The sequence below is a fragment of the Pantherophis guttatus genome, chromosome 16 (genome assembly GCF_059756535.1).
Source record: "Pantherophis guttatus breed Tessera chromosome 16, ASM5975653v1, whole genome shotgun sequence".
Lineage (NCBI taxonomy): Eukaryota > Metazoa > Chordata > Lepidosauria > Squamata > Colubridae > Pantherophis > Pantherophis guttatus.
Window position 1 is genome coordinate 2,387,964 of NC_142078.1, and position 15,646 is coordinate 2,403,609.

Below are 15,646 nucleotides of genomic sequence, written 5' to 3' on the forward strand. Positions count from 1 at the left end.
AGTGGAGGAAAAAGGGCGCGAAGCCTCCACTTCCGGGAACAAAACGGGCAACGAGGGAAGCTGCTTCGATCTGTGACAAATGATGCAGGTTTGGCGCAGGGGACGCTGGGAGGGTCTCTTTCGGGTCCGCACGAGGGGGGGGCTTGGACCCGGGTCTCCTCTGAGGGGAATGGGAGGCAGCCGTGACCCTCTTCTCTCTCTCCCCTGCAGGAGGACGGAGGATGGCGGCGGATGCAGGAAAGAGGCGCCGCCCGAGAGGAGGAGGAGGAGGAGAGGAGGCCCCGCGGAGCAGCCCTGCCCTGTCCCGGCGTGGCTTCCACTGGAGACGGCGGGGAAAGGCCGGGGGGCTCCGGGGCTGCAGGAGGGATGAGCCCAGGGGGATCCCGGGCTGCCTGGAGGGCGATGCAGGGAAGAGGAAATGGGCGGAAACCCCGAGACGGGCCTGGAGGGCGGAGGCTCCTTCAGAAGACCCTCAAAGCCCCAAAGGATCCAGGAGGAAGCAAAGAAATATCACTGCCCGGAATGCGAAAAATCCTTCAAAAGAATTCACCATCTGAAAAGTCATTTAAAAATCCACACAGGAGAAAAACCTCATAAATGCTTTGAGTGTGGAAAGAGCTTCAGTTGGAGGAGCAACCTTTATAAACATCAAAGGACCCATTGGGGAGACAAACCGAAGAAATGCCTGGAAGGCGAAGGGTCCTTAGGAAGAGCTGGGAGTCGCCAAAGGTTCCAGGAGGGAGGAAAGGAACATCAGTGCCTGGAATGTGGAAAATCCTTCAAAAGAAACGACCATCTTCAAAGGCATCTTAGCATCCACTCAGGAGAAAAACCTCATAAATGCCTGGAGTGTGGAAAGAGCTTCAGTCATAGGAGCAACCTTTATATACATCAAAGAATCCACTCAGGAGAGAAACCTCAGAAATGCCTTGAGTGTGGAAAGCGATTCAGTCAGAGGGGACATCTTTATACACATCAAAGAATCCACTCAGGAGAAAAACCTCATAAGTGCCTGGAGTGTGGAAAGAGCTTCAGTCAGAGGGGACATCTTTATGTACATCAAAGGATCCACTCAGGAGAAAAACCTCATAAATGCCTGGAATGTGGAAAGAGCTTCAGTCAGAGTAGCCACCTGTATACACATCAAAGGATCCACTCAGGAGAAAAGCCTCATAAATGCCTGGAGTGTGGAAAGAGCTTCAGTCAGACGGGAGATCTTTCTAGACATCAAAGGATCCACTCAGGAGAAAAACCTCATAAGTGCCTGGAGTGTGGAAAGAGCTTCAGTCAGAGGAGCAGCCTTTATAGACATCAAAGGATCCACACAGGAGAAAAACCTCACAAGTGCCTGGAGTGTGGAAAGAGCTTCAGTCGGAGGAGCAACCTTTATAAACATCAAAGGACCCATTGGGGAGACAAACCGAAGAAATGCCTGGAAGGTGAAGGGTCCTTAGGAAGAGCTGGGAGTCGCCAAAGGTTCCAGGAGGGAGGAAAGGAACATCAGTGCCTGGAATGTGGAAAATCCTTCAAAAGAAACGACCATCTTCAAAGGCATCTTAGCATCCACTCAGGAGAAAAACCTCATAAGTGTCTGGAGTGTGGAAAGAGCTTCAGTCAGAGGAGCGACCTTTATAAACATCAAAGGATCCATTCTGAAGAGAAACCTCATAAGTGCCTGGAGTGTGGAAAGAGCTTCAGTCAGAGGAAGGACGTTTTTAAACATCAAAGGATCCATTCTGGAGAAAAACCTCATAAGTGCCTGGAGTGTGGAAAGAGCTTCAGTCAGAGTAGCCACCTGTATACACATCAAAGGATCCACTCAGGAGAAAAGCCTCATAAATGCCTGGAGTGTGGAAAGAGCTTCAGTCAGACGGGAGATCTTTCTAGACATCAAAGGATCCACTCAGGAGAAAAACCTCATAAGTGCCTGGAGTGTGGAAAGAGCTTCAGTCAGAGGGGACATCTTTATAGACATCAAAGGATCCACACAGGAGAAAAACCTCATAAATGCTTTGAGTGTGGAAAGAGCTTCAGTCGGAGGAGCAACCTTTATAAACATCAAAGGACCCATTGGGGAGACAAACCGAAGAAATGCCTGGAAGGTGAAGGGTCCTTAGGAAGAGCTGGGAGTCGCCAAAGGTTCCAGGAGGTAGGAAAGGAACATCAGTGCCTGGAATGTGGAAAATCCTTCAAAAGAAACGACCATCTTCAAAGGCATCTTAGCATCCACTCAGGAGAAAAACCTCATAAATGCCTGGAGTGTGGAAAGAGCGTCAGTCAAAGGGGAAACCTTTATGCACATCAAAGGATCCACACAGGAGAGAAACCTCATAAATGCCTGGAGTGTGGAAAGAGCTTCAGTCAGATGGGAGATCTTTATAAACATCAAAGGATCCACTCAGGAGAAAAACCTCATAAGTGCCTGGAGTGTGGAAAGAGCTTCAGTCAGAGGAGATATTTTTATAAACATCAAAGGATCCACTCAGGAGAAAAACCTCATAAATGACTGGAGTGTGGAAAAAGCTATACTGGGCGTAGTAGCCTCAATCAACACCAAAGAATTCACGTGGGAGAAAAATAAAAAACACACCTGAGTGTGAGAAGACTGAGTGTATATTTAATTTGGCCAAGTGTGAATAGACACCCTAGGAATTCACCTAGTGCATATTCATGATCATTATAATAATTCCAATAAGAGAAATTATTGCTCTTTACTCCAAATGTGTTAAAAATACAATAAGGGTAAATGATAACTGCCAAATAAGGGACTTTCAGGCTGAATAATAAAGGACTGTTTCAATTGTACATGCTAAATTTTTCAACTGGTCTAAATTGTACCTTTTCACAAGAGACATGCCATTTCCCATGTGAATGTCCTTTTAATGGTTATGCTTAATATTATGGGATGTTACTGTCCATGTCTCTGATGTAAGTGTAACTTGAGCAGAGTGATTTCTTCCATGCAATCAGCTCTTGTTTTGTATTTTTTTTTCTACTGTATGGAGTATAAAATGAAACCTGATTCTGGGTCCTGGATTCCATCTTTTCATTAAGGGAAATCTCTTTGCTACAATATTCTAATAAATTGCCTTTAAATAGTCATCTGACTCGGACCCAGACTGTATCTCAGGAATTGAACTGAATTGAACTTTTAATTTCGCCAACTGCGAATAGACACACAAGGAATTTTTCTCGGGTACACAAGCTCTCAGTGTATGTACAAAACATCAGAATAATGATATAATGATAACAATTCGAATAAGAGGAATTATTTATTTATCTTTTTTTCAATTGAGTAAAGAAGGGTTAATAATAACTGCCAAATAAGGGACTTTCTCAGGCTGAATAATAAAGGACTTTTTCTATTGTCCCTGCCATGATGAATCTGAAATGACAGGTGCTCTTTAATGTTATATTTATAAGCTGCTTAGAAGGTTTCACTTCCATTTTTACTGCTTGCCCTTCCCCCTCACATTTAGAGGCTGAGGGCACAGATGCATTTCTCTTCAAACAATCATACAGTTTGTAGTCTACATACAGTATATTTGAAGAAAAATGGGAAAAAGGAATATTTCTGCCCTTGCTTTATGAGTTATCTCATGGTTACTGTGAAACTCTGTGGATGTATCAATGCAGTGCATGTTATTTCAGCTTGCGGTGCTTGGATTCATTGAATGAGTTTAGCAGAAATGTAAATATTGCAGAATATACAGCTTCATGCTACACAAGCTCCATTTCAACCTGAATAAACTACATTATTAATGTATCTTAAATGGAAAATTATCTTTATGATTCTTGATGAACATATCTTTTCTTTTATGTACACTGAGAGCATATGCACCAAGATAAATTCCTTGTGTGTCCAATCACACTTGGCCAATAAAAAATTCTATTCTATTCTATTCGAATATCCCAACTTTTTCTATTGTGTGGAGTATAAAAAGAAACCCGATTCTGTGTCCTAGATTCCCTCTTTTCATTAAGGGAAATCTCTTTGCTACAATATTCTAATAAATTGCCTTTAAATAGTCATCCCACTCAGTGCCTAAGTGAAGCAAGTGGCTGAATCTAGGGCTAATTTGGCCTCCATTGTTGGGGGTGTGAACTGTCCATACCATGTAAGACCCTCCCCAGACACCAGAAACTCTTGTCAGTTGGATTCTCTCAAAGGTCCCCTTGTCTTCCAGCAGAAACTGCTAAAGGGACTCTCTAAGGCCAAGGAAGCTTTGTGAGATACGAGCCAGATTCTCAAAGGGCCTCCAGCCTTTCAGCCTTCAACACCCGGCTTTTCCCCAGGCGCTGGGAGATCAGACAAGGAGAAGGTGGCATGGATTGGCGCCTGGCTTTTCTTTGTTTTTATTTTCCATGTTTTAATGTGTTGTATTGTTTTTAAAACAGCTTTTGGGGAGCTGCAGTGAGTTGACTGAAAGATGGGCAGTTAAAAGAATGCTTTAAGTGACTCATTGGGGACCTCTTTGATCCCCCACTAGGTGCAGAGACTGGGTGTCCCCCAGTTGTCAGGATAAAGTCCCCCATTACTAGGCTTTCTCTTCATCAGCTAAATCGGCGTCCGCCTTCCTTCAAGCAGCCAGAGGGCGCCTGCACAAGTCCCGAGTCCCGCGTAGAGGTGAGGCAGGGGGGGCTCCCTTTGATCTTTGGGGTCCAGTCTCTCCTTTGGGGGGCCCCTCCTGCATTCTGACAGGCAGAGGTTGAGGGGCCCTTCTGGGACTGGGACTCCCTCCCCATCCAGGCTCCCTCCCTAGGCAAGGTGGGGGGGGGAGGTTGGAGGGGCACCCAGGCAGGTAAGAGGCCAAATGGGCATTTTCACCCTTGCAATACAACTCTGGTAAATTGGCTGCAAATAGAGGGAAGATTTCCCAGAGTCCAGGAGCCCTTCAGAAACCAACCCACCTCTTGGAAGGCACCTTCACTCTGATAACTGACAGTAACTGGCAGTTGAGCCTGCATGGGTGAGGTCATGAAGCCCTCAGAATTCCCTCAGAGATGGCAGGCCTCCCTTGGCCTCCTCCCAAAGCTCACCTGCTCCGCCTTTTCCACACCCACCAATGCCAGGCAAATGTCTGAAGGAGGCGACCAAACCAATCACTCAAGCTGCCCAGTTCTCATATTTTGGCACAAAAGGCAGATTTTTGGATGTAGACTGCCTCTGTCAAGGGAAGCTCCACTCTTATTTTTTTTGAGAATTTTTTTTTTATTTTTAAACAAACAATTCATCATTAATCAATCAGTGTAACATCTTGGTACAACATTTATTTAAAAATTTAAACAAAGTTTATCTTTAAACATTTTTGCCAATCTTTCCGGTTACATGTTTTATAGTTGGCACATGTCACCGGAAATAGATTGGAAAAAATGTTCAAAGATAAATCAGCTTAATGTTGGAAATGCCACCAGACATCGGGATCGTACTATCACATGTGGTGGACATGTCCAGAAGTGAGAAATTATTGGGCACAATAATCACAATAATCACAAAAACTGATACAGCAGCACATCGAACTTAAACCGGAGCTGTTCCTGTTGGGTATCTTACCGGAAAAATTTAGTAGAGAAAATACATATTGGATTATACATGTAATAAAGGCAGCAAGAATGGTATCTGCACAAAATTGGGAAGCAGAAAAAATTCCTACAAAGGGAGAGCTAATTAAGAAAATATTAGAATGTGCAGAAATGAGTAGATTAATATTAGCAATTAGTGGGAAGGAAGAATCGGAGTGTTACAGCATATGGGGGCAATTTTATCAATGGATAGAGACAATAGGCAATGTAAAAATAAGAAATATGGGGGAAATATATTTCATACATTAAATTCACAATACATTAAATTCAAATGTAAGAAGAAAGATAATTATGTATTAAGAAAATGATGATACATGTTGAATATGATGACACAGAAGCTCCACTCATTAATGTAGCTCTGGATAAACTTCCCATCACACCCTTTGTGTTGCCATGTTGTTTTGTGCTTTTTTCCATCATCCCAAGTGAACTCCCTCCATTATTTCTGCTTAGGTGAGACACCTTTTTCTGAATCCTAAAGTAATACAGCAATCCAGAACAAAATCCTGTCTCCCTTGAACGAGTTCTACCAAAACAAAATATTGCATAGCTTTGAAGGGAAACAGGATATAATAAATAATATAATAATATAATAAAGAATACTAGAATATGACATACTGGTATACCAGATTCTGTAACCATGAGGTTCCTGTAATACATATATGTCTTTGCATTTGTATATCACATATATTATGCCTTTGTTTGTATCTCCTGTAACAAACACATTCTGTTATTAGGCCTCTGCAATGTATCTGGTATTTGTCAAACATTTGTTCCTGCCATTTGATCTGAACCCATATCCATCTTCTTCCTGTTTTTCTTGTGCCATCTAAGAGCATGGTAGGCATCTCAGCTGGAACTGCAGACATCATCATCCGAGGGATAATTTACACTTCAGCCCTAACTTACACCTTTGATCTGTTCCCTGCAGCCCAGGGGGCCAAATGAGCAATTGGGAGAACAAAGGAAGAGATAAGGCTAATTGGGAGGCTTCTATTCCCTTGCAGGGCAACAAGGAATACACAAAGCTAAACTAGGAGGCCAGAATTGGGTACTAAGCTGATGTCTCTGAGGGTGTAAAAGGACGCCATACCTTCCCCAAGGGGTGCCTATCTCCTCGCATGCGTTGTATCTGTATGTTCCGTATATAGTCGCACCCGGTATTTTGTTTTTGGCCATAAATAAAATCTGCTTTTTTTGCAAGCCTCGTCTTGAGTCTCTCTCTTTGGCATTCTGGTGACTCAAGTATATTTTGGGACCTTACAGCTTAATGATGCTGAACCCCCAAAGCACATGAGCCTCTTTTGCCCAAGTTCCAAATGTTGAGGGATCCAGCAGTTAAAGGGACCCAGAAAGAAACCAACTTGGATTTTATCAAAATTGCATGATTTCCTGTTTCCTTTTTCCAACAATAATGTATTGGAATGAGAGGAAATTCATTAGCAGGAACCATTGGCAGGAGGTTCTGACCCTCCAGTCCTGTAACTGGGGATGGTCTGCTTTTATGCAGGGATTCTTATATCTAGGAACAAGAATTGTCCTGCATCAAATAGACTCCATGTAGTTGCTATTTAAAAGCACACTTCTGAGTCACACATAGCGACTTTATGTATTTATTTGGAGGATTTCCTGCCTCCTTTTTCCAAAGTTTTTGGAATGATAGCAGGAACCATTGGCAGGATGTTTTCATCCTTAGGTCCTCTTTAACTGGAGACGGTCTGCTTTTGTGCATGAATTCCGAATTAGAATAGAATCACAGAGTTGGAAGGGACCTTGGAGGTCTTCTAGTCCAACCCCCTGCTTAGCCAGGAAACCCTACAGCACTTCAGACAAATGGTTATGCAATCTCTTCTTTAAAACTTCCAGTGTTGGAGCGTTCACAACTTCTGGAGGCAAGTTCTTCCACTGGTTAATTGTCAGGAAATTTCTCCTTAGTTCTAAATTGTTTCTCTCCTTGATGAGTTTTCACCCGTTGCTTCTTTTGTCCTGCCCTCAGGGGCTTTGGAGAATAGCTTGGCTCCCTCTTCTTCTATCTCGGAACAAGAATTCTCCTGGATCAAATAGAGGCCATGTAGTTGCTTCTTAAAAGCACATTTGTCAGTTATTGAATCCATATAGAGAATTTATTAGAATCCTGGATTTATTTTTACCAATAAGGCGGAGAAGACATGGAGCAAAATGAAGGGGAATATTTGCAGCTGAGGGTTGAACTGAGGGGTCTTTGGAGCTCTCTGAGCCCCCCTCCCTTCTAGTCATGAGGAAGGAAGCTACTTTGGGCAATGAAATGACTATACTCAAACTCATCTAAGAATCCACACAGGAGAAAAACCTCATAAGTGCCTGGAGTGTGGAAAGAGCTTTACTAACGGTGTAAATCTCCGTCGACATAAAATAATTCATACAGGAGAAAAACCACATAAATGTCTTGATTGTGGAAAGAGCTTCAATCGGAGAGGAAATCTTTACGTGCATCTAAGAATCCACTCAGGAGAGAAACCACATAAATGCCTTGAGTGTGGAAAGAGCTATATTGAGAGTAGTAGCCTCAATCGACACCAAAGAATTCACGTGGGAGAAAAATGATAAACATGCCTGAGTGTGAGAAGTCACAGAAGGTATCTCAGGAATTGAATTGAATTGCATGTTTAATTTGGCCAAGTATGAATAGACACAGTAGGAATTTGTCTTGAGTGCAAAAGCTCTCAGTGTACCTACAAAGCAACAGAATAATGATTTTCATGATAGTACTTATAATAATTCCAATAAGACGGTTGAATAAAGATAATAAGGGTAAATAATAACTGCCAAATAAGGGACTTTCTCAGGCTGAATAACAAAGGACTTTTTCAATCGTACATGCTTGATGTTTCAACTGGCTGAAATTGTACCTTTTCACAACAGACTTTCGTGACTCATGATGCCATTTCCCATCTGAACATTCTGTTTTTAATTCAATGGTCATTTCGGTGGTTATCCTTAATATTATGGGATGTTACTGTCCTTGTCTGTAACTGACCAGGATGATTTCTTCCATACAATCAGCTCTTCTTTTATACTTTTTCTACTGTATGGAATATAAAATGAAACCCAATTCTGTGTCCTGGATTCCCTCTTTTCAGTAAGGGAAAACTCTTTGCTACAATATTCTAATAAATTGCCTTTGAATAGTTATCCCGCTCAGATCCTAACTGAAGCAAGTGTGCCCGTCGCTGAATCTAGGGCTAATTTGACCTGTAATGTTGTGGGCATGAAAGAGCTGCTCCCTGCCATTGTTTGATATAATCTATATGGGTTTTCCAAATGTCCATGCCATGTAAGACCATCCCCAAGCATCTGAAAATTGGATTCTCTCAGTGGTCCTCTTGTCTTCCAGCAGAAGCCACTTAAGTCGAGACTGACTTAAGGCCAACAAAGGTTTGCGAGATACGAGCCAGATTCTCAAAGGGCCTCCATCCTTTCTGCCTTAAACACCTGGTGTCAGCGTTCCAGGAAACCCCAACTCCGAGTAAAGACGCAGAAGCAAGCATTTTCCAAAGTTCTCTTTACTAGAATAGGTAAACTGGCACATCTGGGGAAACCCGAATCTGAAAGCAAAGCCCTCCCAAACCATCCCCTCACTCCCCAGTCGATCACATGCTCCAATCAACGTCCATCCCATCTCGACTCAGCCTCCTGACCTCTCCTTCTCCAGACGCTGGATCGCCCTGACCTTGACCGACAGGAAGAATGCTATTCTGTCTACTAACAACCCCTCTCCTGAATCCCCCCTCCTACTTTCCCACACAGGAGAAGGTGGCAGCATGGAAGCTTCCGGACTAATATGGCTTCCAAAGCTGACACCTGGCTTTTCCCCAGGCGCTGGGAGATCGGACAATGAGAAGTTGGCATGGATTGGCGCCTGGCGTTTGTTTTTAAAATGGCTTTTGGGGAGCTGCAGTGAGTTGACTGAAAGATGGGCAGTTATAAGGACGTTTTAAATGAGTAAGTCTCATTAGGGACCTATTTGATCTCCCACTAGGTGCAGAGACTGGGTGATCCCCAGTTGTCAGGATAATGAAAGTCCCCCATTTCTCTGCTTTCTGTTCATCAGCTAAATGATTAGCAAAAGGTGCATCTAGTTCCGTGGTGTCAAATTTGATTTCATTCAGGGCCGCATCAGGATTGTTTGACCTGGGGGGGAGGGATTTCCGGGGTGGGCATGGCCAGCTCGTAGTCACTCCTGTTGGGGGGACCTGTGGTGGCCAAGTGCTAAGGCAGGACTTCTCTCAGACCCTCCCTCATTATAATCTTCCTTCCCTTTTCTTTTTCCTTCCCTCTTCCTTCCCCACTTTCCTCATTTTTCCTTCCTTGCTCTCTTCTTGTCTCTCCTTCTTTGTCTTTCTTCTTTCCCTTTCTCCTTTCCTGTCCATTCTTGGATGCTCAAATGCAAAAGAGGAACCATTTATTTTGCTTTTAGTTTCTTTTTCTAATCCTCTGCCAGTGAAAATGGAGCTTGGGGGGTGGAGGCCACATTTTCGCTGGCGGAGGAGTGCAGGCGGCCGTTGCAGCTGAAAATGGGGCCGGTAGGGCTACACGCTTCCCTCCCGAGCTCTATTTTCACTGGCAGAGACATTGTGGGCCAGTCCGATCTGTTCCCCACGGGCCAGATCCAAGCACCCTTCAGTTTGACGCCCCTGATCTAGTTCCTCCGATTGGGCAGTCCGTCGTATACACCTCTGGCAACCTCATTCCGTTTTCCTTTCATATTAACCCAAATGCATTCAAGGAGGTTTTCTTCATTTTTTACTTTTTGCATTTCTACAAAGGTGCAGCTGTTTAAGTGCAACTCCACCTCCACCTCTTTTTATTAAATCCTCCTGAGTTTCATCCCACCATGTTTCAGTAACGGCAGCAATCTCATCTTTGCTCTCATGTTCTGAGACGTCAGGTTCCCTCTGTTTATTCTTCATACTTTGGGTGTTGATGTGTAGGCATCTCCTCCCTTTTTTATTCTCCCTGCGTTTCCTTCCTACACCTGCATTAGTCCCGGAGGGTTGAGAAAATAATTTCCAAAGAACTTGGCTCACAAACAGTTTATTCAACAGCTTTATTTTCTCTCTCTACTCCAAGATCTCTGTTCTTTCGAATGAATTTGGCAGCTCTTTGACTTCTCAGAGGGAAGGGAAAGAATTCAATCTCTTTGCTTCCTTTCCCCACCTGTCCTTCCCACAAATCACAAGAGACACACTTCAAAAACAATAAATTACCGATACCTTCAAGTATAGCAGCCAAGGTGATCCCTGCAACAGCTTTTCTTCTTCTGCTCTGCCCCAGCCTGGAGGAAGGGAAGGGCCTGGCCTTCTCCACCAGCTGACCTTCCCCTCTGCAGCAGAGAAGCGGAGTGGGGCTTTGGCCTCGCGGCACGGAGACCCTTACTGTGGCATGAAGCAAAGGGTGGGGCTGTTTGCCCCGGCAGCCACCACGCCTCCCTCACTGCCCACGGACTCTGAGGAGAAAGGCTTTCCGGGTGTGGCTATGCCCAGAAAGGGGGATTTGGGACCCTTTGAACCCTCAGGGCATGTTCTCTACCACTGGAGGCTTTGTAGGATGCGATCAAAGATGCTTTTGCTGAGAAGACAATTTGGGATATTCTCAATCGGCAAGGTGAACAATCCTCCACCTTGGCCCTTCCGTTCATCAAGCTGGCCATTCGATGGACGGGATGGAGACAGGGAAGCAGAGCCAGCCCTTCCCTGTAGTTGCCAGGGTTTCTGAGCTGCTGCAGTTGGGTTCCCATGACCACAAGTGATGGGTTTCTCCTCCACCAAGAGCCCGGATCCTTTGGCTCAAGATACAGGTGGCATGAAGGGCCCTTTTCCTCCCGACAGTGGGAGGCTCCCTCATAGGTTTTTTTGGGGGGGGGAAAGGCACCCTTAAAACACAGCCAGCTGGGTTCACTGAGTTGTGCATATGGCCTGGACTGGTTCCCATCGAGGCCTTTGGGCCCCACCCATTGGGCAAAGGCTTCCTTGATCTGGTCCAGGTCTAGGACCGTGGGGTTATCGGGGTCTCCCTTCTCAACCTTTTCTGTGGTCTTGGTCTGCAGTTCGGGACAGTTCTGGGCAGCAGCAAAGAGACCAGACTAGAGAGGATCGAAAACACACTGGGGACCTTGGCGTTTCTTGAGAGGTTTTTCCAATCTTTCTAAGATGTTCAAAAGGCAAAAGAATCCGAAGTTGGGGAGCATCAATTGTAACCAATGCATTTGCTCCGCGGGGCCCGCTCTACTCCTCCTCCTCTTGGCCGGTGCCTCTTTCCTGCATCCGCCACCATCCTCCATCCTCCTGCAGGGGAGAAAGAGAACAGGGTCACAGCTGCATCCCCTTCCCCGCAGGGGAGGCCCAGGCCCAAGCCCCCACCTCCCACGGGCCTCCCGGGGATGCTTCAGGTGGACACGGCCTCCCTCCCAGCCTCCTGTCTCCCTCCCTGCCCAATCCCCCAGACTAGGCCTTGGGCTCCCGGGCCTGCCTTCTCCAGAGAGACCCTCCCGGACTTCAACTCCCAGCATTCCCTGTGCCCAACCTGCATCATCCCAGCTTCTCTGTCACCGATTCAGGCAGCTGCCCTCGGTGACTGTTTTACTTCCGGAAGTGGAAGCTTCATGCCCTTTTTGCTCTATAAGCTCCGCCTTTTCCTTCGGAGGGACTGCCCCACGTAGTCTTCCTGCCAATCGACACCCGCCCCACAGAGACCAATCAGCGTCCTTCTTCCTCCAACCAGCCAGATGGTGCCTGTGTGGTGTCGATAGTTATTATGGTTACCAGTGGAGGGGTGGCCTCCGCCTTTCAGGCCCGTCTCGGGGTCTCCGCCCATTTCCTCCTCCCTGCATTGCCCTCCAGGCAGCCACCTTTCCTGGGCTCCCCCTGGGCTCATCCCTCCTGCAGCCCCGGTGCCCCCCGGCCTTTCCCCGCCGTCTCAAGGGGAAGCCACGCTGGGACCGGGCATGGCTGCTCCGCGGGGCCTGCACTCCTCCTCTCGGGCAGCACCTCTTTCCTCCATCTGCCGCCATCCTCCGTCCTCCTGCCGGGGAGATAGAGAAGAGGGTGTCGCCTGCGTCCCCTTCCCTGCAGGGCAGGCCCAGGCTGAAGACCCCGCCTCTTGCGGACCCGAAAGAGACCCCCACAGACTGCAACTCCCAACATTCCCTGCGCCAAACTGCAACATCCGGTCTCCTCTTTCGCCGATTCAAGCCGCTTCCCTTGAAATTTCAGATCCAGTCTCCCCCCCACCCCCCACTCCCACTCTGTATTGGGGCAGGCAGAGAACAGGGGCTCTTCTGGGGCTGCGACCTTATAGCAGACTATAAAGGGGACCCAGTTTGGTCCATGGATTAAGGCACCAGGGTAGAAAGCAAGAGACCCGGAGTTCAAGTCACTCTTTCGGTGCAGCCCACCTCACAGGGTTGTTGTTGGGGGAAGAGAGGAGGAGGGCGCGTTGCATGTTTCATTACTTCCTAGCTAACATCATAGTTGCTGGAAGGGTGTGGGGGCCTCAGGGAGCTAAAAAGACCCCTCATTTGAACCCTGAGCTACCAATATTCTTCTATTTTTTTGGAAACAAAGAAAAATATCCGCCTGATTTGTAAAAATCAGTCCAGGATTCTAGTAAATAACAGCCTACAACTCGCAAATGTGTTTTTAGGAAACATCTATATAGCCTCAGGTGGACACGGCCTCCCTCCCAGCCTCCTGTCTCCCTCCCCGCCCACCCCCCCAGACTAGGCCTTGGGCTCCCGGGCCTGCCTTCTCCAGAGAGACCCTCCCGGACTTCAACTCCCAGCATTCCCTGTGCCCAACCTGTATCATCCCAGCTTCTCTGTCACCGATTCAGGCAGCTTCCCTCATTGCCCGTTTTGTTTCCGGAAGTGGAGACTTCATGCCCTTTTTTCTCTATAAGCTCCACCTCTTCCTTCGGAGGGACCGCCCCAAGTTGTCTTCCTGCCAATCGACAAACTGCCCCAGAGAGACCAATCAACGTCCTTCTTCCACCAACCAGCAAGATGGCGCCTATGCAGTGTCGATAGTTGTTATGGTTACCAGCGGAGATGTGGGAGGCCCAGGCCCAGGCCCCCCCTCTCCTGCGGACTGGAAAGAGACTCTCCCGGACTGCGACTCCCAACATTCCCTGCGCCAAACTGCACCATCCGGTCTCCTCTTTCGCCGATTCAAGCCGCTTCCCTTGAAATTTGGGATCCAGTCTCCCCCCCACCCCACCCCCCGGCTCTGTATTGAGGCAGACGGAGATCAGGGGCTCCTCTGGGGCTGCGACCTTATAGCAGACTATAAAGGGGACCCAGTTTGGTCCATGGATTAAGGCACCAGGGTAGAAAGCAAGAGACCCGGAGTTCAAGCCCCTCTTTCGGTGCAGCCCACCTCACAGGGTTGTTGTTGGGGGAAGAAAGGAGGGGGGCGCGTTGCGGGTTTCATTACTTCCTAGCTAACATCATAGTTGCTGGAAGGGTGTGAAGGCCTCAGGGAGCTAAAAAGTCCCCTCATTTGAATCCTGAGCTACAAATATTCTTTTATTTGTATCCCCCTGATTTGTAAAAATAAATGCAGAATTCTAATAAATAAGATCCTACAACTCGCAAATGTGTTTTTAAGAAGCATCTATATGGCCTCCGTTTGATCCAGGACAATTTTGTTCCTAGGTAGAAAAACTAGGAATTCATGCAGAAAAGGAGACCATCTCCAGTTAAAGAGGAGCTAAGGAGGAGAACCTCCTGCCAATGGTTCCTGCTAGTGAATTTCCTCATAGAAGTCAGTAAAGAAATGATGAAACCATAAAATACATTGAGTGCTTGTGAAGCGCAAACAGAAAACATTGATTCTGGATAAAATTCCACACGTGACCAATTTTTGTGTCAGTCTTTCCCAGCTGGGTTTGTGTCTTTCCTGAAAGTTGCAGATGTATTTAGAGACACTTGGAATACTCTGTTGTGTAGTTGCTGAAAAAGCAAGTTCTCACATACCAAATAAGGAGCCTTCGTCAAGAAGGGAAAAACAAGCATTCTTAACCTTAAAAAAGAGGTATAGACTGTCATGTTAAAAGGGCTAATATGTCATTTTAAGTTAGTCATTTAAAAGCTGCCAGTCTGTGGGTGGAGGGCTACATCGCAGGGCACACTGGCCTGGGCAGCAGCAGCAGCAGGAGCCCCCTCCAAATGGGGAGGGGGTGGAGGAGGAAAATATATATGTGTGTGTCAAATGGAGCATCCAAGGGCTCAAAAAAAGTTGAAAAATCCAGATATGCAGGGGTCAGTATTGGAGGGGATTTCCCCCTCTGCTGCAGTTTTCCAAAGGGGCCCTTCAGAAAGGAGGAGGGATGAGAAAGGAGAAGATGAATCCATGTGTGTGTGGGGGGGTCTGTGGAGGGGCTGGCAAGGCAGCTGGGGGGGAGGGCCTGGCTGACTTAATCTTCTTACTGTCTCTGGGATGTATTTTGCGGTTATCGTTCATGACGGTTGGATATATTGCCCCCAAACTGTACAGGTAGTACTAACTAGATCTACAATCAGAATTGAGACAAAAAATTCTGTTCTTGACATTGAAATTAAAGAGTTGGTACAACAAAAATATGCCAATCTGAAACAAGATTTTCTTGATAACGTCGTCATCCGTGGGTATCTTCTCACCTTTCCAGTTTCTAGCAAATACAATTCTAGCTGTCGTTAAAACATTCACAATTAAATATCTCATTTCTCTGTCATATATTTCTGGTAAAATCCCCAATAAAAATATATCTGGTTTAAAGTCAATATGTTTCTTTGTCATTTTTTCCAACCACCTGTGGATTTTAGTCCAATATCTTTTAGCTTTTGCGCATGTCCACCACATATGGTAATATGTGCCCGGGGACTGATGACACTTCCAACATTTCTCCGATTTGTTCTTGTACATTCTGGCTATTCTCGCCGGGGGTAGATGCCACCTGTAAAACATCTTATACAAGTTTTCCTTATATGCTGTTGACATTGTCATTTTATAATTCTGTGACCATAATTTTTCCCATTTCTCTAACTCAA

The 15,646-nt window shown here is 46.1% G+C and overlaps 1 protein-coding gene across 1 annotated transcript; it reads left to right on the plus strand.

The window, feature by feature from the left end:
• Positions 1–259: 259 nt before the first annotated feature.
• Positions 260–6,786, plus strand: LOC148111710 (uncharacterized). The gene has a single exon (XM_087879777.1). The coding sequence runs from the start codon at positions 419–421 to the stop codon at positions 2,504–2,506; it is 2,088 nt and encodes a 695-aa protein (XP_087735903.1). The 5' UTR covers positions 260–418; the 3' UTR covers positions 2,507–6,786.
• Positions 6,787–15,646: the final 8,860 nt, after the last annotated feature.

What these genes read in the sequence shown, in the direction of transcription:
- LOC148111710 (XM_087879777.1), top strand. Translation starts at nt 419, where the DNA reads ATGGGCGGAAACCCCGAGACGGGCCTGGAGGGCGGAGGCTCCTTCAGA.